We start from the raw sequence: 25,520 nt of genomic DNA on the forward strand, positions 1-25,520 counted from the left end.
GTGGTTAAACATTGGAACAGGCTGCCCAGGGAAGTGCTTGAGTCACCATCCCTGGAAGTATTTAAAAGGTGCATAGATTTGGTGCCTAGGGACATGGTTTAGTGGTGGACTTGGTAGTGTTAGGTTAACAGTTGGACTTGATGATCTTAAGGATCTTTTGCGACCTAAATGATTCTATGATTCTATGATTCTATGATATAAAGGCAGTACCCACAGTAGAGTTTAGGTCTAGAATGAAGCTGCTGGTGGACTGCTTCTAAAAACTAGTTGTCATGCAAATGCTGAACAAAGCTTTGGGAGGATTGGTTACTGTACCTTTAATGATTTTCAACTTATTGGATTAGAAAAGGAGTAAAATGTGCCACAAATAGTCACACCAGGGGAGGAACTTTGCAAGCAAGGTGGCACTGGAGCTTCAGGCAGATTATCTCAAACTTGCATCAAAGGAAATACGTGGCTATAACCAACCATTGCAGTTCAAGGCATTTGTGCTTCTGACTCCTCTTGGGTCATAGGTCTGCTAGTGACAAGCCTCATACTGTTAATGTCCAGTCCTTAGACTAGGTTCTAGTGGATGGGGTCCTGGGCTCCTCTGACATGTCACTCGACACATCTGCTTGAGTGAGCAATTCTGATTCCTCTCTCTGGGAACTGTTTCCGGCATGGGAATCCAGCCAAGTAAAACCAGAGCAAAGCATTCCTTAATCTCAGCTGAAGATGGTGTTCTAACAGAAAGGGAATTGTTAACCGAATAGAGAGGCTATAATGCAGATCTATCCTGCCTCAAGTTTGGGTAGGTCTAGCTAACACAGATCTCCATTTCTGAGAACTAATGATCAGTCTGTTTCCCCGCAAGACGTGTGCCTTCAGTATGCTAGTTTGGGGAACAGAACTCTGTCTCCAATTTGTTCTCTCCAGGTATTTCTTGACCCTGGTCAGACTGGTTTATACAGCTGCCCAGGGATAAGGTGAGATTTCCAATCTGTCATCCAGTAAATATTATTAATTGAGTGTCTATCAGAAGTGTTCATCCTCTGAAGAATATTTGAGAAAGAAGAAATCTTTAATATGTTCAACGTTGGGACATAGGCCTGTACCTGAATTAGCCCCTGCTCATCATAATATGGACAGATCCTCAGCATCCATAAAGTCCATAAAGGCCTTCAGGCCTTTTCCTGTGTAATTTATATTAAGCATTTCTGAATATTAGCTAAGAGACCCAGTCAGACAAAACAAATTATTATAAGTACTCCATGCCTACACTTTCATTTATCCTCTCTGCCATTAGTCTTCGTCATCCTCCAATAAAAGAGAAGATAGTCAATACTTTTTCTTCACTGAATGTATTTGCGGGGGTGGAGGGGAGTCTATAGCTCCACTTTCACTGAAGATCACTGTGATCCTGATTCCTTTGAAAATTATGAAGGCAGAAGGTACGCTCCTTTAGCTAATCTTCTGTTACTCTCCTTCGGGCTGTTTAGCTGCTGTATCCAGTAAGCTGTGGATGAGTGGATTTTGATTACCGTGGGGAGGGTTACCAGATGTGCTCACTAAAATTTCTCCAAAGGGTGGTTTCAGAGAATACTCCTACATTCCTCCATTCCTCCCTCACTTTTGAAGAGCAATTCTGTCCATATTTGGGATTATAGCACTATTTGCATAGCTAAGAGCAGCTGAACGCCATTTTCAAGTGCCCAGCAAGGTAGGAATTGGGGAGTGGTTAGGAGCTGAACTTTGCAGTTCTTTGTGCATGTTTCATACTCCAGATTCACCAGCATGCTAGGACATGCTAGATTTCCCCATGCTCAGGTAGTTTGACAGCTATCCACCAACTATTAGATCTCTTTCTTCCATGTCATACTAGCTCTCATCATGCCTTTCTGTTCCTAATCAGATTTCTTACTGAACCTTTTATATTCCATCCCAGCAGTATACCGGTGTACTCTCATGGATACCCCTGGACCTGTTTTGTTGCCCCCACTGCGCGTCTCTCTTTTCCTCTACTTATGATTAATACAAGATTTGCCCAGATCTCAGCTACAGAGCCCTGCTGGGACACACCATGATGCTCAGCAGGGTCTGTGTGTAGAAGCTCTTTCTTCTAAACAGCTTCAAAGCTCCATTATCATGATATGCATTTGCACAAGATGCTTGCTTTCAGTCTTCCATATCTTTCCTTCTTTCCTTCCTTAAAAGAAAGGAGTTTTTACTCCAGAAAACAGGAACTTTCAGCTCAAGGTGAAGAAATTCAGTTTTGGAGTAGAGACAGGTACTAGGTGCTAGATGTTGTGGACTGCAGTCTTAGAAGTTCAAGTTTATACCACTGGAGAATTCTTAGTTGCTTTGAAACATAAGCTGAGCTTACACTTGTGAATTTTTTTATCTAAGGAAAAGTTGATTTTTGTTTACTTTTAGAGCAAAAGATATAATGACTCCCTCAAAGCCCACACAGGCAGGAGCTAAAAGTTCTGCCTCTTCCATACACACGTCATTAGCAGCTAGCAGAAGAGCATTCTGGTCAATTTAAGTGGATCTGGTTCTTCATTTGCAGAGTATCTACAACACATTGCAATCTGTTGACCTTAACCTCCCAAATAACAGAGAAAAGACTAAGTTTCACCATTGCTTTTAAAAAAATCCTTAGAATGCATTTTCTGTAGTTGGCTTGAACACAGCTATTCAGAACTTGACTATGTAAGGTCTATGGCTATTTAAAACTCCCAGTACTCCTAGACACCACACCACCACTAAGTCCTTTCTTTATGTCACTCACCTTCTCTCTCAAAAAAGATGACCTTCAACATGCACTGTATGCTTGTTTTATTTTAGCAGCCGCAATGCCTGGGCCACCAGGTCCTCCTGGAGAGCCGGGGTCACCTGCAACCAGGAATCTGGTAAGACAGCAAAATAAGGAAGTTTGCCATTAAAACCTTGCTTCAAATCTTTTGGTGGTCATTGGTAGCCCTGAGAGAGGAGGGAAAGCTCTGTCCTGTGTTTTTATTTATTAGAATGTTTTCTGGTTTTCTGAACCTCATAATTTTTCAGCAGGGAATCCATATATCTGGGAAAAGTGATGAGAGGAGAAGTCTGTCCATTGCTTTGTCAGTAACAGCCTCTTGAAACAAATGCAAAGATTGATGGCATGCTAAAGTAATGGAAAGGTGCATATTCCATGTTCAAAGCAATGTCTCTGAAGGAGTGTGGCAACTTAACATGCTGAAATACTAGAATAACTACTGAATATCCAGTTTCCATTAAAAAAACACTGTACATTACTGGATTACAACCCAGTAATATAGGTCATTTGATTCTAAGAAGAAAACTGTAGATTTACCCAGCAAATCTAAAAATTGTTGTGCCAGAGACTACATATAAATTTGTTTCCTTTTCTTACTGCATGAATCAAATCAGAATTGCATCCCAGATATCCATGCAGTAAAAATGACAGCTAAGACTTCTGTCTTGTTAATTTCTAAATTAAATAGTCGTAGTTTCTGAAAAAAAATTATTCAAGCTAGCAGAGGGGGTTCATTGCAATTTTTTCCTTTTCCACATTCTCACATTGTGATAGAAAAGCAAATTTGCTGGATATCTTTGGCAATCATTTGAGAATGCACTAATAAACAAGCAGACTTTCAGATCATCTACATCATATCAAATGAACTAACAAGAATCTGTGTGTAAGTTTCTTAATGCCTTCCCACCATAGTGTCATACCTCTGCTAAATGCCTTTTCTCATAGAAATTCAGGACCTGACAATGATTACAGATCAGGGGAGAAACAGATGTTCAAAGACTGGTGCCCCAAGGTAGATGACTGTAGTTACAGGCTGGGAGCTACTGTCTTAGATAGGAGATTCAAGCCCACTTAGTTCAAAACCAATATTAAAAAGCAATATGCAAATCTATAGTATGGTCTGCATGATTCATACAGCATTAATATGCTTTCTGACACTGAAGAAATGAGAAAGAAGTGACACTCAAGTGTCAAGAAATGACACTTTCAAGAAACTTGCCCCTGATTTCACACTACCCACAATTATCAAACAGATTGTAGAAGCAACCCATCTTAGAGAGGACTGTGTTCTTGTCTTCAGGTGACAAAGACAGAGGTAATAAGTGCAATGTCCACATCTGACAGACATCAGTTTAAGCCTCCTGATGATCTATAAAAGAGAAATTGAAAAATACTTGGTGTGTAAACTAGCGGCATCTGGAAACATAACAAAAGGAATGGAAGAAAACACCCTTAAAGAAAAGAGATCACAACAGCATCAAGAAAAATATAACAGAAGCAAATGTATCTAGAATTGTGTGTGATATTTCTAAGCCTTATCAAATCTCTTCTGAACTCTGCCATTTTGATCTAGATATGCTAAACTGTAGAGACACAATGGTCTTCACTCTGTGCAAAATTAACTATTGGTGTAGTTACACTACAGTCCACAGAATGATGATGCTGGTACACCAAAGTAGCAAGATATTTATGTTACTGAAGCTTTTTGTATGAGATGACGTAAAACTGACTTTATGAGCATTTCCTGTGGAAGAAACCTTGACATTTATGTGTTCAAATGAGACTTTAATTTAACAATTTAACTTGCAAAATGTTTTGTGTGCCTGACGAAGCGTGTTTCATTTTCCTACTTGACAGGTTACGACATTCCAAAACATTGAGGGTATGTTGGAAAGAGTTCATTTGGTAGCAGAAGGTACGCTAATCTACCTGAGTGAAACCAGTGAGGTTTTTATCCGTGTTCGAAACGGATGGAGAAAATTGCAGGTACTATTGCACTACGTCCTAATCCTTTCCAACTCCCTTACTCAAAATGGAGTTGTTGCAGACATTTTTTACAGGGGTGGAGAAGCATGGGTGTAAAGGTTCCTTTTTTTAGTTCAGAAGCTCCTGGTGATACGGGTTTGTTTGCTTTTCCTTTTGGGTTCTTTCAGCTTGGTGAGCTAATTCCTATTCCTGCTGACAGCCTTCCTCCTCCAGCCATATCAAGCCATGTAAGTACAAAATATTGGACTGTGAAAAACTGAGTCTAAATGTGCAAAAACAGGCGATACATTTGGCAGAAGTTGCAGGCAGATCGCTGCACAACATGATTTTCCACTGAGACTTGTCAGTTCAAAATAAGCATCCCACCACTACATAAGCTTGCAAATTGGTTCGCACTGGCTAGTCATCTGTTTCCATTATCTTTTGAGACTCCAAACGCTACAGAGACAAAGCAGCATCTACAAAAAGCAGAACAAAGCAGGCTGCCTACAAAAAAACCCCCAACAAAACAGTACTCTCTTTCATAACACTGAAGTCAGCCATATCAAGCCCTGGTCCCTTTCAAGGAAACTCAGAAAAGTGTTTCTGAAAAGCAGGTTTTCTTTAAAAGATGATAATCCTGTATTCAGGGTACATCATCGTCACCTGCATGTAGCTTATCCCACAGTGTGCTGAAGGTCTATTCTAAAGCCTCAATTGTTAGTTTGTACCTGACCCCATTCTGCAAGTTATTGTATCAACCTGCATGTGAACATGCTGTCAGTCCCAAAAAATCACAGGAGGATGAAAACCAAGAAGTGGCAAAGGGGATAGAGAACAGTCTCTACCTCTCATTGATGACAGGTTAATTGATCTGACTGCTGAGATAATGAAGGGGCAAGAGAGTGCTAGGAAGGAGCAGCGAGAAGGAAGATGGCCAGAAAGAAATCTAAAAAAAGTTAAGAGTAGGTCAGAGAGAAGTGCACTTAGCACACTGGGAAAATGTCTAGACCTCATGTTATAAGAAATTGTCTGCAGCCTCCAGCTGACACCACATGAGTTTCCCAACTGGTACAGTCAGTGGTTTGTTACTCATACTTACCATAACTAGAGAAGAAAACTTCGCTGTTCCTGAAACAGCTCTGAAGATCATCGACCTTCTGGTCTCTACACGCCAATTGCTTACAAGAGGGAATTACCAAGGCCTTGAGAAATATTCCCACCCACACCTTCCTTACCCTCTCAGTTTTCATTTTCCTGAACTGGTCTTCTGCTTCTGCCAAGAGCGGGCTGCTTCCATGCGGGACTCGAGGCGTGATCCGGTGATGACACCAGCTCTGGCAGAGCACTGTGGAATGGGTACACTCGGGTCTAGCAAAGCAACTCTGGCCAGGACAGCTTTCAAACACATATTTATGTGACAAACCAAATTGATGGTATGTAGATAAAGTATTCTGGCTACACATTTTGGGTTTATTTCTCAGAGGTAGGACAGTTTCAGATTCTCCAGTGTTCAATTTTTGCTTTATTTAGAAAATTATTGAATGTCTAAAATTCCGATCTGAGTAACATGTTTAACATACCTGTTTGCATGTGTTAAAATAACAGGGATTTCAGTCTCTTCCAGCACTGAGTCCAATATCAAATATGAACAATGGAAAACCAGCAGTAAGTACGAGATCTATATTGTAACTGCATAGCTGTGGTTTGAAACATGACAATTTGCATCTTGAGGGAGATTTGTGATATTTCCTCTTCAAATTCACAGATTTTAATTCAGAAATTTACAAATACACTTCTTTAACTGGTTTAGACATCTCAGAGACAATTTTAATTTTCTTCCTCCAGATCTGTATTCATCATCCTAGCCCCTTCTTTAACGTTTAGACATCTCAGAGACAATTTTAATTTTCTTCCTCCAGATCTGTATTCATCATCCTAGCCCCTTTCCCATCTCAAAGAAAAAAAAAAATCCTGATTCTGAGTTAGGCATATCTCTTCGCTTAGTGATTGTACCTACAACACACAGTAATTTTTAAGTTAACAATAGTGTTACAATTAAATCATTAAAATTTTCATTAGAATATTTTCTATCTTCATGGCTCTGCTTGTTTTAGATAGACACTTTAGAATCTAACCTTTCATTTAAAATACTTTAAAATTTTTAGACAAAGAAAGCAAAGTAACTGAGTTATACCTAAAAAAAAAACCCTCAAAAAACAAAAATGTGGATTAGTTCTTGCATCTGTACTGTTTGACTTAAGCATGCTACTTCTTGTATTTGATAACAGTGAATTTTTAAACAGTATATGGTCACTTCTTACTACTTATTTCCATGCTTGTAGGATTTGGGATTTTGTTTGTGTGATAACTCCAAGACTTCTGCTTAAAAATATTAGCTGCTTTTTAAAAAAATTTAGGTTTTAGGAGTATATAAACTTCATGGTTTCCTTAATGTTCAAAGATAAATAGGTATTTCTGCTATGGGTTTCATAGCTTTAAGAAATGTAATGTTATGGCAGCAAATAACTTTCATACCTGATATGGAAGGTATGAAGCTTCCTATATGGAAGGTTCTTGTGCAGGCAGGAGGAGGGGGGGTCTAGTTTGTTTCCAATATATGTCTTCCTAGCGTTATAAACTTAAAAAAACCCGTGGCTTTTCTTCTTTTTTTCTCCAGCTGCATCTGGTGGCTTTAAATTTGCCATTTTCTGGTGACGTGCGAGCAGATTTTCAGTGTTTTCAACAGGCCCAACTAGCAGGTTTGACGTCTACCTATAGAGCCTTCCTCTCATCACATTTGCAAGATTTGGCCACAGTTGTCAGAAAAACAGACCGATACCATTTACCAATAGTCAATCTTAAGGTAAAAATGAGTGCTTAGTACTTGTTATATTAGGATAGGCTGTAGGTGCCTCAAAATCCCGGAAAATGGCAAAAGCAGAAAGTTTCAACCCAAACTGCATTTTATAAAGAAGCAGCTTTGCTTCCTATTTCGGAGTCAGGTTCAAGAAAAAAAAAAGTAGTGACAAAGTAGAAAGCTACAGACTGTCTCACATTTCCTTTGCATTTTCAAGGGTTGCTTTTTTCAATATCCTAAGGCTAATGGTAGAAATAAAGCTATGAGAATAGCCTACTTCGAGCAGATTGCTGACAAAGCAACAGTATCATGTTCGGCTTTCTGGATATTTTTTATATCAGCAGGGAAAGTGCATCCTCATTTCTCAAAGACAGCTATTATGTTCTACCTTCTAGTATGATCACAGAGTATAGTAGGCTAAAATGCCTATTTTTCTCATTTTTAAAGATAAAGGCAAATTCTGCGCTTAGGAGTGATGCTGGATTTATCCCAGTGAAACTAAGAGGAGAGTCTAGAGCATGAGTCATTTTGTGGTCTCACATAAACAGACACACTAAAACTGAGGAAAACAAACCATGTCTCTGTAGCATTGGCTGGCTCCCAGAACAAACGGCCAAAGAAACCTACAGGAATAACACGTGATGCTTGGAACACGCTGAACGGATGCTACTCTCAAGTGCATGCAAATACAGAGCCTTGGAGACAAATTTGTAAAGACAATATTGTTTCAACTTTGACTGGAAAAACTCAACAGCAGTTTGAGAGGTAGCCTGATGCAAAGCTTTTGCCTTGAACATTTGCCACGCTTCTCACAAAACTGTGACCTCAACAGAAGTTCCAATACAAAGAATCTCTGTATTTTCTCTATAGCTACAGTAGTTAAAGGCAGTTTTTCAAACAACCCCTTAGACAGTTAGGAGGGAAAGGACAGTGGAAATGGAGATGATCAAGCTGAATATTTGGAGTGACAATAGAACAGAGATGCAACTGTGAGGCAAAGGCGTGGATCAGAGAGCTATTAGCGTAGAGATGATAGATGAGACAAGTTTGTTCAGGAGCATCATGCAGAAACTGATGTGAAAGCTGGAATGATAAATGTTCTTAAATGCAGATAAGATTTTAGATGTATAGATAAGTCTACAAAAGTCAGGTATGACGTGGATTTTGGATTTGTTTTTTTTTTATAAAAGTACCTTTGAAATTTTAACAGGGAGAAATACTTTTCAATAACTGGGAATCTATATTTAATGGAAACGGTGGACAATTCAACATCCACGTTCCAATATACTCCTTTGATGGGAGGAACGTCATGACCGATCCATCTTGGTGAGTTTACATTACCATTTATGAGTTTTACATGACATTTATTTTTACCAGATAGTACAAGTAGCAATATCTTGGGCTACTAGAAATGTGATAAAAATTTCTCCCTTTCCTTATGCCATCTTTCTTTTCCATTTCTGATAGCTTATGAATGGGATATCAGGTTGTGTTCTCCTTTTCTTCCTCTCCTTCCTATCTTTCTCTTTCCCTACCCACTGCTTGCTTCAAGCAGAAGGAAAGTAGAAATACAAGTCACCACACATATAGGTGTGCAGTTGAAAAAAGCAAAAAGAGACTTTTTCAGGAAGTAACTTCTTAACATTATCTTTCAGGCCTCAAAAAGTAATATGGCATGGTTCAACTGCAAATGGGATCCGACTGGTTAGCAACTACTGTGAAGCTTGGCATAGAGCTGATATAGGAGCTATGGGACAAGCATCACCGCTGAAGACGGGGAAACTTCTTGATCAGAAAGTATATAGCTGTAGTAATCAGTTTATTGTTCTCTGTATTGAAAACAGTTTTGTATCTGATCCCCAAGGAAAATAATTCACCTGTTGCACATAGGAATATTCCATTTTATGACAGAAAAAGCTGACACTGAAATTTCATTTGTAATGATGTAAATATTTTATTTTTTGCAATTGCACATTTCAGGAAAAAATAGCCAAAGAAAACATACCTCAACACAAACCGCATTCCAGTTAGGTGGAACATCCAGTGCACATGCGGCTGACTTTAAAGTCCTTCTTTCCACTTGAACCCCACATGGTTCAAAGTTTGCCAACAAATAACTCACAGCCCCTTGTCTTTCTGGCTGAGCTGAAGATCACTGAAGGGCACAAGTCAAGTGTGGTCTATGAGGAAGATCCAGTAGCCTGTCTCATAAGCAGTATGGCTCAGCAAGGCTGCTGCTGCTTCACAGTTGAGAAGCTGCATGCTCTACCCTCTTCTTTTCACTTGCATAGGTATTGAATACCCAAGGCACTATTCATATATATGTATATATACATACTGTCCCTGAGCAAATAATGGGAAGCTATCACATCTTGCAGGGCTGGAATTTTCAAAAAAGCTTTAGGAACAAAGGTGCTCACCTCCTTTGAGTTTCAGTGGAAGCCGAGTACCTAACTCCTGTAAGCTTGTACGGATTGCAGCCTGGTGCTTACACATAAATTTAGAAGCTTCCACATCTTACTTCAGCTTTTTTCTTTGCAGATTCTAGGCATAGGGATTTATGCAGGAGGAGTGAATTTCACCTGGACAAAATCTGGTCCTTATTTTGGTGCTATTGTTACCAGGAAATCTGGAGCAATGTTAATAGAAAACATCCTGTTTTACTGGTAGAACTGTGCAAAGCAAATGCAGACAAATGAACCATCTGACCTTTATTTATTTCATTGTGTATTAGAGGAAGTCATTTCCTGTTGTGGCAGACTGATGAATGAAAGATGTCTGTCATGGTTTCTTTAAAATAGGTTCTAGGCATTGTTACCCCACTAAGTTATATGTAAAGTGATTTTCCTTTTTTGTGAATTTACCCTTCTGGCATTCACATAATTAAAGAATTGATAATATAAAATAACAGCAGCAATGATAGGAATGATCAGTAAATGCTAATATTCTTTGCAAACAGTATCACCATAATATCTGAAGTCTTTTGCCTATATATTTGTCTACTGCATACTTTAAACAACGTATTTACTTATATTTTAATCAGGCAGTAACTATGGAGGTCAAACTCCACATTATCATTTTTTAAGATTTAATCTAGAGTCCGTGTTGGAAATACATGTTCATTTGCTGACAAATAGAGCATTAGATGACTAGATAGCTACTTTCAAAAGACAAAAGCAAATCACACTCACTATACTAAACTGATATAACTATATAACATAATATTGTGAAATCCAGCTTTATTTTTCCAATTTACTATAAAAACTTGTTTCCCAGGGTCAGCTGAATCATATCTTCTTTTTTTCTTGGAAAAGTCATGACTCCATTATTACAACATGGTAATGAGGCAAACCCAGTTTATATTACATTTAAAATGTATGCATAACAATTCACTGCACTCATTTATAGTCCATTTCCCTAAAATGCTGAGCACTCTTGTGAAATGCCAAATTCCTTCGGTTCACACAGATGGAAGAGTTGTACATGTACAGCAGGGTTTCACTGAGTCACAGAAGGTTCAAGGGGGAAAATAAAGTGCTTTTACGTGCTTCCAGCAGGAACCATCTACTTTTAATCCTTTGTGGCAGACCCTCAGCTCAGACAAGTCACAGTCAGTGGGGTTTATGCTTGCAGCCGGTCATCACCCGGTCATCACCCAGTCATCACCGTCAGTTCTCGCTCTTCCACTCCTGAGCTAGAGCCAGCAGTCGGGGAGTTGGCTATTTCTTTGCCTAGAATTGCAGTGACAAGAGGTGGGGGGGGAGATGGGATCACACAGAAGAGCTGTGTGAAGGGGGAGGAGAGAAGACTAAAAAAAACATGCAGTTTCTAGGAGATACTGAACTAGCATTTAAGTCCAGCCCAGCAAAAATGCATCCAGAATTCTGTTCGTGCTGATCCTTCCACAGGGCTAACCCCTCTCTGTGTCCTGAATAGCTGCTAGAGCTTAGCAGGGAACTGAAATGGTTAAGCACCATCAATGAGATGTTAAAGAACTCTCAATGGTTGCTTCCCACCTCTAACATTAATCTGCAGGCTACAGGAATTTATTGCACACCCTTCAACTTAATACAGAGCATGAACTGGGCCGCTGTGGTGCTGAGTTCACATGCTGTGCTCACACGCCAGCAAGTGAGCTAGCTTACCAGAGAATGGCATGAGAGATCTGTTAGAAAGATGAGGTTTTCCTTGGGAAAAACACTTTTTGTCATTTTAACCAGAGCCAGTGAGGCTCTTTATACTCCCTAGTATAACTGAAGAGAAACAGTAATATTCATCGAGGATATGACAGAGAAAAAATTAGCCCAGTACTTAAAAATAAATTACCTTCCCCTATCAAAGTAAAATACTTTTTTCAGCATGATTCCAACACAAAGGTCAGGTGCACTCGAGGAAGAACATTTGCTAATTCAGGTAAGGAATTGTGTATAAAGCAAATGAATCGCCAAAACGAGCACCAAAGCAAGGTTGAAAAGAGTAACTGCACTACAAACCAATGTAGCAGTCTGAATGAATGAAATCAGAGCATCGGTCAAGTAAGAGTCTTCTGTCTTTAAGAGGAAGGCTTTGGTTGAAAACATCCATTTATTTTGAAGCTTTGATGCACTTTAAAAGGAAGAACTTTATACACTGTAAATACAGAGGAGATGAAAATCTTATAAAACATCAGAACTCCAGGGCTGGTTGATGAATAAAACACAGCAGATCCATTTCAGCTATTGGAATGAGTATTTCTAGAAATCAAGCTGATAGATTTGCCTTTATATGAATTGTAGGTGCAAGCTATAGCAACAGAAGCTTCCTTTAAATCAAGAAGAATCCACAATGGGGTTTGCACTTCTGCAAAAGAATCAGTTCTCCATTAAAAATAATTACAATTTAATTTTAATTAAGCTGGTGCTTAACCTGAAAGAAAAAAAGTAAAAAAAAAGGGAAAAAAAAAAGAAAAAAAAAAAGAAGAAAAAAACAAAAAGAAAAAAACAGTAAGGTCTAGGAAAAGTTAATAACCATTTTAAAAAGGAATATTGAATTATTACTGGAGAGATTAATTTATTTATCACAGATACTTTGGGGATGGTGCAAAATGCAGGAATACGTAATTGAATGCTCATTACAGATTCTTTCTAAGTGAAAAGAATTTTTTGTTAGGAAGGTAAATTGGCACATGAATTAAAAATTAACTTTGAATATACCACTCCAGATTGGACTTTGTTAGAATCAGACAACAGTTTTCAGTGGAAACATCACTTTTTACTGCAATGTTTTACCTGTTTGTATTAAATTTGACAACTACCTTCAGTCCAAAGAAAGCAACAGAAGACATTAACTGTGTCATTTTCAAAAGACATGCTTTAAGTCAAGACATTTTTGTTCTAATTTACTTGCTCTTTAATAATCAAAAGGAATTAAGACTCCTCAGTAACAAATGAAAACATTTTTTCATTGTATGTTTTACCTCCTCAAGTACCTTCTTTTTAAAAAGGGCTAATACTGCAGCAGATCCCCCCCCAAAACAACAAAAAAAACCCACCACCTGTTATCATCACTGCTTTATGCAGCCAGAATATAACTCCTGCCAGCAGGGTAAATGTGTACTTACAAATTGTTAACTCTCTAGTATTTTGAAAACAGTTCAACACAATCAATAATACATCTGTCTGAATTGACTGACCACATCCAAAGTACCTTGTGGTATCATGCAATGATTTTTAAAATGATCTTTTCACTTGAAATAGCAAGGGTTGGGATTTTTTTTTTTCTTCTGAATTTGTAGCACATCCTTCCAAATTGTTTAAAAGTTGGTGTGGGAGAATATAATTTTTAATCTGCTTAGGAAAACAGAGGGAAGTCATATTGGGAGAAAGGGCAGGAGTGTGCATGCGTGCACATATAAATGCAGGCACACTCATCCCCAAATAACTTTTTTCATCCTTGCCACCTCATACCCCATGGCTGAGTTAGTCTTTAACTGCCTCATCAGCTTCTTTGACCTCAGGCACGGAGGTAAATGTTATATTAGGATGGAGGAATTTCTGACAACCAATTTACAAATCTGAGCCCAACAAAAACGTGGCTTCCCCTCAACACACTTTCCTACAGTTCTCTTTTTCATAATAGCAAATATTCTCCCACAGGGTCATATTTGTATCAAATTGTGAATATAAGCAGTAGATTGCAGACACCCCACAATCCTTTTCTGGCCCATTGATTTTGCTAGTCTTTTGCCCTTTTCAGTTCAGGGATCTTTTCTCTGGGCAGTCACAAAACATGACGTTATCATTGACCAGTAGTGTGCTGCTCTGCCTGGATGAACTACAGTGAGACGAGCGGTTTCTCTTCTCGTTGCTATTGTAAGCAAGCCAAACCTGTGAGGTTCTGCAGTGCAGCGTATATACCTCAAAGGACTGACAATCAACAAAGTCTTGGTGTAGTCAAACTGTCCAGCCTTGCTTCTGAGCTGTGCATTCAGGTGAAAGAAGAAAGAATGAGTTGTAGTATGTCCTGCTTCAAAGACTCCACAGTCACTTCTTTTGCATTGAGGTTTAGGTGTTCCTTCTGAAGTAACACTTGCAATTCTTTTCGCTCCAATCCTCTGCCTGGAGAAGAGAACCTGTCTTCTAGATTTTAAAGGAATTAGATGCTAGAATTGCTATTTCACTTTGGTGTTCAAGTATTGGAGTTAATGGTATGCATGCATCTTAAAAAACATCTGATCAGGGTTTGGCTGTTATTTGTTGGTCTGGTATGTAGTTAGAGCCTACACTCTAACTGTTCCTCCCTGCTGTCTCTCCTTAATGCTTCAACAATAACTGGCCAGAGATAGAAATATTTCTAGATGAGCATCTACTTAAGCAACTTTCACCTGAACCTAGCCTCCCTTTTTTAACCTGTCAGAGGGCTGCTACTTGTTGCGTCTTAAAAGGCCTGTTTTGCACCTCGGTGCAACTTCCACTGTTACCAGTTGATCTAAACTTTTTACTTATCATATTCTTTTCCACTGTATCCATAATAAAAAAAAAAGCCTGTTCTACTCCTAAATAATGGCCATGTATTCACAACCTAATCTGGAGGTGCACCCAGAGTGGATGGCTCAGCTCTAGCAGTATTAGGCTTTACCTGGGGGGAGAGAGAATGAGAAGTCAGAACACATCTTCATCCTGTATGGGCAGGAGAGAGAAATGGAATGGGGCTTTTTTCATTTGCTCTTTCCTCCACCTCATGACTGACCTCCTCCTTCACTTGTCCTTCCCCAACCATTTGTCTTTTATTAAAGCTTGCATTGCTCCTCTGCAGAAGAGCTGGACACCGTTCGGAGCTGCCAGCTGCTCTGGTGCAGCATGCTGCACATAAAAGTTCCACCTTCCATACGGATCTTCAGCACTCTGTTTTCCACAGCACCCAGATAAGCACTGAAGGCCAACTTCCATTTGTGAGTGCTTTGCTGGCAGCACTGGATATGGTGGTAGGATGGTAGGGAGTCCAGAGAGGTCTTCCCAACAAGAAACCACAACTCCTCCTTCCCTTACAAAGCAGCTAACCTCCCCGCATGCTCCTGCAAAGTACTGTAGCTCCTTCAAGCTCAGTGCACAGAATTACAGACAGCACAGGCTGTGGGAATTTCTACATGTGAAGTCAATTGAGCATCACACCCTGGTGTTGATCGGGGATAACATAACCTGCTTTCCCCAGCTCGACTCAGGGGTACTAGTGATGCTTCAGTGGAAAAGGGGGTGACAGCCCTGGCTGACCTTATAAGAAGTACCTAAGATCACCTGCAAATTCAAATTCAAGCCAGGATGATGATGACAATGCCTCTGCAGGCAAGCTATGTTTTGTACACTGCACTTCAGCTATGTTCATGTGAACAGCAGCAGGGGGCTGCCTAATAGCTGTGTTGCTCCACTGGACAGTACCAATACCACCTCACAGTCATTTTGTTTGGCCTTCTTTGGTTCCAGACATATGCACCAAGATCCTAGCCACAGTAATGGCTTGCTACTGGAAAAACATCATCTCCCCACTGAGTTAGAGGATGGGTTGATGTTAACCTCCAAAAAACGGTTCATTGGTGTTTAGCTTTGCTATAGAGTTAGGTATCTTAACTTTGCAGGCTCCAAGGTCTCAACTGAGGCTAGTTACATCTCTGAGGCTACATCTATACTAGAAAATTACCAGGGTCAGGGTACAGGCGTTTGCACAAACAGCATGACTGATTGCTGAACTATTCCCTGGCACAGTTCTGGTCAGTGCCACCTGTAACCCTTCCAGCCACTGCCTTGGGGTATGTTTTGGGGGGACAGCATGTGCCAACGACTACTGCTGTGGATAGTTTGAAGGAGCCACCTTATTTTGGAACAGAAAGGTTTAATTGTACTCGCAGGTGCTTAACCATTGTGCCTGGTGCCAGAGCTAACTGGAGTCCTCATCCAACTGAAAGCCTGTAGAGGGTCTGGAGGACATGCATGTCTGATACTCATGGGACACACACCAATACATCTTTATGGCTTTTTGCCAAGCTTAATATACAACCCTCCTGCAAACATCCATTCATATAATCTGTATATCCAGAATGCATTCATTCAGGGAACCCTCCTAAAGCCATCATTGCCCTACACAAATGCTTTCATGCTGTATATAGATATATTGTGCTATCCCATTATCCTCATCTCACTCAACAGTGATGAGCACCTTGGTTGGGGCATGGAGTGGCTGTTCACAGAGCTGGGAAGTTTCAAATCTGTGAGAAATGAAGGACCCTGGTACGGTCATCCTGTACAACTGATAACTAGTACCATGATGTCTTACATTAGCAAACAGGGCAACACAAGACATTTGCCCATGACCTTTACTCCAGCACCTGGTGGATCAGGCATCAGTTTATGTGTGTACAGTCTACCCGTTAGGAGTACTGAACAGGTTCCAATTCTAGAGTCAGCAGCATCTTCTCAATGACTCTCTTCAGAGTCTAGAGGAGTGCTGAGATTTGCCTGAGACACCAAAAGTGAGTTCCCAGAATCATCCCACCACCCCTTCAGCCAGCCTATCAGAAGCCTTCCTGATACCTTGAAATGTGAGACTGCATCCCTTGATGCTACACCATGTTAGGGTAGGACGAGTGGTGTGTTTGAACTCATGAGTTTGCTAAATTCTCATTGTGATGTTGACCAAAACCAAGCCCAAAAGTCATATCAGATTTCCTTTTTTCAGCTGAGTTGGGAATTGTTCATCAGCTCCATCAAAACTCGGCAGCAATCTCCAGCTTGTTGATCCCATTATTTTCAAGTCCATGTTTCCTTCGAAGAAGGTATACCCCAGTGGGGTCTGAACCTTCACAAGTCCCTAGGGCTTGGGAAGTCCCTAGGGTACATCTGTGAACAGGTTGCTTCAGAAGCTTTCACTGCAGCACATTTTCATTAATGTGTCTTTCATTGCCGTTAGTTCTGCCCACAGAGTAAGAACCTGACTCTCTCAGCAGCTTTTTCCCACAAAACTACTTTGCAAAGTTTCTCTATCATTCTAGCAAAGCCGTTCCTAAACCACAAACTTAACTCAGCCATTTTCTGTTCTTGATCTCAAACATCCAGGATTCAGAAGCAGCCCATATCAGGAAGACAGACAGTCTTGACATCATACTCTCACAAGTCAAGGTCTTTCAAACATATCCTGAGATTGTTTGCCTCCATTGTTGGGATATCCAAAGCCAAAACCACTGTACAGAAGCTAATTGGCTAACAGGTTGTAAGATTACACTAAAATTTGCTATGGCAGAGCTGATCTGAGTAATTAAAACATACACCACTGACAAAGCTTGAGCACTGGGGGACTTATTTATAAGTGTTTTCATTCTTGAGGCTGCAAAACACCCATCTTGACCCCCATTTTCATCCAACTAAAGCTTACAGAAATTCAAAAGAGCAGACATAAAACTACCTTTGGGCAAAGGGTTCAGATCCAGCCAAAGCTGATGCCATGCATTAATCCACATGAATTAGAAATGGACATACAGACTGTTACTCAAAAGTAAAAAAAATACTTATTAATAGCCAGAGTTCATTGAGATTCATAGATTGAATGTGTATTCACTATCTCTCTCCCTGCCTTCCTGTAGTTTGAAATGTCTTAGAACGGTAGAGTAATTTAGACTGGAAGTGATCCCAGAAGGTCTTTTAATCCAAACACCCTGCTCAAAGCACAGCTAAGCTAACTTCAAAGTTAGATCTTCTCAAATTGCAGGCAGAGGAAATGAAGGTGCAGCAGTGTGCTGAGATGTCTATGCCTCCATTTTAAGAAGGCAAGAAGCTGGTATCTGTGCATGTGCCATGACACTTTGCTGTCAGGGCAGGAAAGTATCTAGTTGATGGACAGAGTTAATTGCCACTAAAGTCAGAATAGATTTGTGGCCTGGGCCTCTCAAAATATATCTCCTGAAGAAAGGCCTCTGTTTTTACAAAGAAAAGGTTGGGGGAGAGAAGCAAGGTAAGTTAGTTGCATCTAACTCAGTCACCTCCTAATGTCCACATTCTTTTCCTGGAAAAAAGTGCCGTCAACCCTCCCAACCTAGCTATTGATGATGTATCAGAGGACACTGCAAGCCTTAGGCACATACTAGCAAAGTCCTCTTCCCAATAGAGTGCCACATAATGACAGATAATAAGCTACTCATTCTGTCAAAGTCACTGAATCACAGTATCTTTCTTACAAAAACCCAATTGCTCGTCACCAGGAGAAAAGGTCAGGAATACTGATGAATAGCCTAGAGGAGGGTTCAAAATAGGCACTTACAGCTGTATCCTCTTTTACTGATACACTCAGTAGGACGTAAGGTGGGAAGGGAGAAGGGTGAGATGAGTCAAAAGGATTGGGGAGAAAAAATAATAAAGCACTGAAGTTGTGGTGAACTCTATGAATGAGAAGTTAGAAGAAATAGCAAATTACCAGCTCTGTGTAGGATCTATAAAAGCAACTCTGAAGGCAGTAAACAAGCTAGTCTACAGGTTGGAGCTATGAAAGGGACAGTGAACTCAGAGGAGATGTTTGTGAAGAGCAGCCTAGTTAAATCTAATAGATGTCAAACACAGTGACCAAAAGGATTTATGTATCCACGTCCAAAACTCATGATCCTCTAATTTCCCCTCAGCCACTGGTAAATATCTATAGGCAACTATGCTTCCATTGACACTTTGGGCAATTGAAGATCCAAGTATCTCTTTCTGTAGCCCATGAATAAGAATCCACAGACATTGAAATAGCTCCAATAGGAAGGACTCAGAGTAGCACTCCAAATATCCTTAGTCTTGCAAGTAAGGTCTGTGAGCACAAATCCCTTGCGCATTAAACCTGTATTTCCCACTGGATAATGGGTTAAAAGGTAACAGCTCCCAGGTATACTTCTGCAGAAAAGCTCTGATTCTACATAGAAACGTAACTATGTGGAGAGAGTGAAGAAGTTTAGGCAACCTATGGTGCCCTGCTCACAAGACTTTCTGTTAATTTTTAAGTATCTCTCTGTACATTGTGCGGAGAGCTTAAGCACCGAACAGTAAAAAACTACAGTGATAAGACTTGAGCTGCCTAAATCTAAAATAAGAAGTTACTTCTAAACTACTGAAACCTATTTTAATCAAAGGCAGGTCAAGATAAGAAGCAGAGCAGCAACTTTTTGCCATCCAAAATTACAGCCTGCTCAAAAGTTAGTCCTAGTTCACATGCAAGAGAAGCCTAAACTTGTTTTAGCCCAAGGTAAAATACAAAGGATGAATGTGGTAACAAGCCACCTATTCCACTACTTCTGGGAGAACTTGTCACTTCATTATTACCAGTAGTGCCCAGTAACAAGCTGACTCTCCCATCCAAGCCAACTCAGAAACACACAGAGAAGTAAGCACAGGACAAAGTTAGAACAGCACAGAACAGGACAGGAACCTGCTCAGACCCAATTATGCCTTTACAGGTTTTGGTAGCAATGTTCAAATACACACTGCATTTCAGACTCAAGTGGTTTATGGTGGTTCCTTTTCACAACACTTCTTGCTCATTTTGCTCACAGGAAAGCAATGTCCAGAGAACAAACTAGGATTATTCATCAAGGGCAAGGCTGTCTGGCAAACCCCAGCTTCGTATGTTACAAACGCTGTAATGACTAAGGCATGGCGTGGCCAAAGAGAAAGGATGATCTCATGTTTATGGCAACAGAACAGTGCCCAAAGGAACTGGATTCTGTCCCCGATTCACTCGTGGAAGCAAAGCTCTATAGAAATTGATCCATTTTAGAGTAGGTTACAAATAGTGTGGAGTAGACCAACATGCAATTCCATGAGAGTTAAAATTGACCTGAGTCATTTCAACCAGATACACCTTTGTGCTCCACCTCCTGCATTCTCCCTTGTGCACACCATCATTATCATGAAGCCCCACAGAGAGCACAACAGATTAAAAACAAACCCTGCAAAGTAAAAGATACTTGTTCCTTGCTGATTTAGCTCTTTGATTTGGCTCCTGTGGGATAAGATATGGCCAAGTGTCAGCAGAAGGGAGGGCAGAATCACATAGCCACAGGTGCAGAGAACAGTAGCGCTCGCTTATGTTGTTGAGATACTGCACTCTAATGTACAGGCCACCTACTGAGTTCTGTGAACGAAACAAATTCTTGAAGAGCTGATCACTAAGTGGGCTCTGCTCATTTTGTGCACTGAATAAGGCAGGGATATCGTAAATATGATCACAAATTTTAAAAACATACGAAAATGTGTAAATCCAAGTGAACATGGAGCATTGGTAACCCCAGTTCTGGCACATTTGAGTGCTTTACTTCACAGCGTTGAACATTTTTTCTATCATAGGTTTTTTGTGTATGTATAATTTATGACATTTTTTGTGCACCTAAACATAACTCCTTTTATCTCACCTCCAGGATAGTCCTACAAATGCTAAGAAGCATTTCTTCTCAGCCAGGCTAACAGAACAAACTAATTCTGGTGTGTTTGTAAGACAATCCATTTTTGAGAGCTGATTCAATTAGAAACTAAAACTATTAAAAAAAAGCCACAGCCAGTCTTCAAAATGTAATACTTACACAGTTCTTTGACCTTTAGCAGAGTTCTAAGAAAAACTGTATCCTGGAAAAGGATTCTTCATTCAGCTTCTCAAGAAAATCTGCTCTTCTGAAAAATAAGAGCGTGACAGACTGGACTTCTAATGACTTCAACTATAGCTACAAAAGGAGTAACCTTCTCTATAGAACTAAACTGCAACAGAATGATACTCAGAGATACTCTAATCTTTTGCCCTAGTGGATATTGAACATTTATTGAGCTCTTCATTTTCTGTCCTCTAATACATTCGTTAACTTTGACAAAATTAATCCCATGACTAGTTATTTAAACTGAAAAGATCTCCTTGCCAGTGAAGGCTTTTCCTTTCCCATCTTCTACTCTTCATTAGATCAAATATATATATTCTTACTACCATCATTTCCAATATTTTGTTGGCAGAATAATCCAGTGCCATGATGGACATTTTCCTGACATTCATTTAAAATGTTCCTTTTTTCCTTAATTTTATCCTGTCTTTAAGTTAGGAAGTGATGCATTTCTGATTTTTTGGCAATGGTCACCTTTAAACACCACTGACAATAAACAGTTTGGTTGGGCAGGTGTGATGAAAGCATTTTCAACGCTATTATTGCAGAAGTTCTGGGATATGTAGGTTATCTAGAATCTTGATTTAACCAGATGCAAGACAGAGGTCAAGCTTGACCGGATAGTATCTCTTTAATCACAGTTTTGACTAGTGACCCCTCTTGATTTCAGGAATAGGAAATAACTTGTGATGACGGCAGTGGCAAGAAATTTAGACATCCTCAGACTTTAACAGAAGTATTTACTTCTTAGTGTCAACTTCCTCTTGCATTTTCTGTTTTGTGGCTTGTGATGGTCTCCACATAGTTTAACAGCAGTTAACATTCACTATCATAAGTATAAAAATGTTAATAGATTTGATACACCTTAGCTTTTAGGTGCAGTTCCTCATGAATTGTCATAGGAAAGAATGACTACAGTACAGCAGTATTCACTGTTTCATAATCTGTAAAAACTAGTCCTGTTTGAGTCTCAGAGACCAGAAATGAATTCTCAGCTTCCAAAGTCCAATACTATTGTCTGCTCTTGCCAGTGGGTTGTAATGTGCCACAGAAGCAAGATGGTCCCCAGAAAGGACAGCTACTTTGTTCTGAGTACCAAAAAGGGATGGGGAGTTAGCAGTATAAAACCGTTAGGGGTGTTATCTTCAGGTACAGGTATCATCTTACCAAAAAGATACTGTCAAACTAAAGGGCATTCAGTGAAGAGCAGCAAATCAATACATCTGCATTATCGGATGGAGATGCTAAAGGCTGGCAATCCGCAGCAGCAATCACCACTGAAAAGGTGAGACACATTTGCCCATTAACATTCACATGACAGAGGTATTTTCTGCTTCAGGACATACCATTTTTGAAACCCTTCCATATTTTCTCCTCTCATCATGTGCCTTTCCTTTCAGTGTTAATGACTAAGGCACCAGTCCTATACTGAGGTCCCGTTCAGCAGATATGGGTTCCTCACAAGTATGCAGAGAAACTGCATGATGTACTAGCATGGGATTTTTTTTTAATGTTTTTTTTATACATCCTCCTTCTTGCACAGTCACTTAAATTTGAACCTAACCTATTCAGAAATTAATGGAGGTAATTGAGCTGAAAAAAGAGGCTGGTGATTTGTATGCTGCCCCCCAGAAAGTAGCACACAGTTAATTTTGCTGGAGGAATGCAGAGCTATTTCTGAAGTCGGGGAACACTTGGTGTCCAGATTCTGGCATCTATTCTAGTAGCAAAAAGACCTGGTTACAGCAAGGACTGCTGAGTACCTCGATTTGGCTTTGCTGGCTGGATAGCCAGCACCCAGACATCAGTGCTCAGGGTTTTCTGCTCACAGCCCAGCTCAACGTGGCACAATGCAACTTCACTGTTCTGTCGATCACCAAAGGGGATCTGCGAACTGCTCACAAATATCAGCAGAAACAAGCAATGGAGGGCAAAACTAGAATCCCGCATCTCTTGGCTCCTAATTTAAAAGATACATGAAAAAGCCTTTTCCCTGCCAAATACATATATTAGAAGTATTTTACCAGATGTAGGTAAGCAAATGACTGAGTGCCAGGAAACCTGTACGACACTTGCTACGTCTGTGACTGTGCTGTGCTGTTGCAGTGCTGAATTTTTAAAATGAAAACAGAAATGACTCATGACTTCAGAAGAAATTTGAAGCTTTATTAGTAGACAAAATTAGAGGTGTTAGTCAAATTCTGAAAAGTTTTTAGACAATATTCCCACGAGATTAAATACTAGCAAAAAAAATATTAATTGACAGGAAATGGATACCAGCAGTCATCTATGAAGACCTCTCATCAAAAAGGCTTTTTTCGTCCTGACTTGAGCTTATTTATTTAATTATGTGCTGTAAGACCCACTTACTTTCATGGACGCTTGGGGAGAGGAACCTGAGGAACTTGCCAATCAAGGTTGCCAATGGCAGGGAAAATAGATATGAAGGACATGATAGGAATGGTTTATTTTTTTAGATTTTGAAAGTCAGAATCTTAAGTCTGGTTTAAAAAAAAAAGATTAAAAAACTTAAACTGTGTATCAATAGAAGGTCATTCCTGATTGAAACTTCTCATTTTTTCTCACTTTATCTTAGCAACTGGCACTCTTCCAAACAATCGTAGTTAATATTTCATACCGTTTGGAAGCAGCATAGTTAAGCTTTTGAAAGCAGTACTGTTGCAAATGTAGTAATATTTGAGACAATGTTCCAGTCAGAACGGAAGTTACATCAGGAGGATGGTTCAATAATTTGTTAACCATCAAAGATAAAAAACAATCCACACATTTTTTTAGAAAGATAGGGCTCATGTCAGGTAGCCAGACATTCACAAGAATGCACATTATCACCAGACATTCACAAGAATGCACATTATAATGTAACCATTAGTCTTTTGCACCAGATACTTAAATAGACAAGAGTATTTCCATATCCAAAGACTCAGGAACTAAATATTTGCTTAGTCTGGTTTTGTATATAGTTATTAGGACCTCAATAATCGGTGGTCAACAACCCCACTTAGAAAACAAAGACCCAACCTGGAAAAATGCCTGAAGATAGATAGAACAGAAAGCAAGAAAAGGAACAGTTACTCTCTACCAACAAAACATTCCAGACTCTGTAATAAGAACATTCGGTTTCTTGTGTGAGGATATTGCAGTTGTTACCATCTAAAAAAAAAAAAAAAAATCCTGCTTCAAAAGTTTGTTTACCAAGGCCACGATTTAAAAATACATCCTTCCAAGTGGTTTATGGTGGGGATGAAATAATTTTTCAATATACAAAACAGTTTTGTACATCCCTAGCCTTTCCTAAAAGAATTTGAGATTTGAGAGCTTCCACCACCTCCATAGTCTCTCACTACTTCTTCATCTTTACTGTGTTCTTCAAGCCTTATGCTTTTGGCTAGCTGTATTTTAGTACCAGCATTCTTGCTACATTCTTAAATTCTCAAGAGAGACAGTTTCTTCAGCAATCTAGTATCCAGTCTAATAAGATTTCTTGGATAAATGTCAACCTTTGGCATTACACTTAAGGGATATGGCTGATCGAAAATTATCTCTGTAGAGAAACAGAATGAAGTAAGTTCTTATGATTTGCAACCAGCAAATGTTGTTCCCGTACTAACTCAGAAACGAAAACAGCATGAATTACTATTTTTGTATAGGTCCAGTGACAAAAGTCTTCCCTGTTAATAATGTCACTTGGAAATGGAGAAATAACCAAGGACTTAAACGACCTCAAAATTACATATTCTTGGAGAAAAGTTAGAAACTTAAGTGCTCAAGAACTGTAAAGAACAAAATTCTACAATTGATTTCCACCATCTCTCTTTTCACTGAATAATTTGTCATCTTATTCAAGTAGATCTTTATTCTATTTTTCTCTTTTTTAATTTTTATTCCTGAGTAGGTACAAACTCCATTACCTGATTTAAAGGAAAAAACACCTTTTTAGAACACACTACAGAAAATCTCCATATAATTTTCTTGGACTGCTCGAAGTACAGCACCTTTAGAGTGAACTCTATTGTTTGCAAACGAACAAGTGAAAACCTACAGAAAGCACTGCTAAGAGACACTACAGAAACAGGATTTTGAAACAACCAGGCAGAACCTGAACTGTGATAGAAAGTTTGATGTTATCACTTCAGGTAACATACAGTCATAAGCACTAAAGAATGAGAGTGGTGGGGAATATGTAACAAGTCTAGAAAAGCTGCAGCGAAAACAGGCAATTCCTGCAGCACGCTGCAGAAGAAACTCTCTCTTCTCTCATTCCCAGTTTGCAGGGTTAATAAATCAGTGTCAGGAATTAATCATTACTGAAGGTGTGTTATTTTCTTCTCTTACTTCTTTTTTTATTGTGGGTTTACACTTAACTGAACAAAATGTTATTTTAATGACAGAGTGAAAGTTTTATTAAAAAACTGATTTCTTTTTTAAGGATGACTGATATTTAATCCAAGCTGGAATCTAGATCCCCAAATCTAATGCTTTGGGGTCTTTGCAGCTTATCACCACAATACCCACTTCTTGCTCTAAGAAATTTCTTGTCTGTAATGAGCCCTAATTCCATGGAAAAGGAAGTCAAGTTTGTCAAACCCACAGGATGCCTACCTGCTAACGGGTACACAGAGGTCTACAATAGGAAAACCTCATGATCTGCGCATTGCTAGAGAGACATTAACTTTTGTGGAGTTACACACGCTGCTCCTTTCCTACTCAAGTCTAAACTAAGTCCAGTCTCAAAACTGGCT

General features: G+C 39.5%; 1 protein-coding gene across 1 annotated transcript in view; it reads left to right on the forward strand.

Moving 5' to 3' along the window:
- Positions 1 to 12,415, forward strand: part of LOC103907664 (collagen alpha-1(XV) chain) — a 165,339-nt gene extending 152,924 nt beyond the window's left edge. The window contains exons 37-43 of the mRNA XM_019474796.1: positions 2,830 to 2,894; positions 4,655 to 4,783; positions 4,951 to 5,010; positions 6,371 to 6,430; positions 7,443 to 7,628; positions 8,833 to 8,948; positions 9,278 to 12,415. Of these exons, the coding sequence (XP_019330341.1) occupies positions 2,830 to 2,894; positions 4,655 to 4,783; positions 4,951 to 5,010; positions 6,371 to 6,430; positions 7,443 to 7,628; positions 8,833 to 8,948; positions 9,278 to 9,494 (833 nt within the window). The 3' untranslated portion in view covers positions 9,495 to 12,415. The remainder of the gene's footprint in view (positions 1 to 2,829; positions 2,895 to 4,654; positions 4,784 to 4,950; positions 5,011 to 6,370; positions 6,431 to 7,442; positions 7,629 to 8,832; positions 8,949 to 9,277) is intronic.
- The last annotated feature ends 13,105 nt before the right edge of the window (positions 12,416 to 25,520 follow it).

Source organism: Aptenodytes forsteri, unplaced genomic scaffold, assembly GCF_000699145.1.
Source record: "Aptenodytes forsteri isolate BGI_AS27 unplaced genomic scaffold, ASM69914v1 Scaffold250, whole genome shotgun sequence".
Taxonomy (NCBI): Eukaryota; Metazoa; Chordata; class Aves; order Sphenisciformes; family Spheniscidae; genus Aptenodytes; species Aptenodytes forsteri.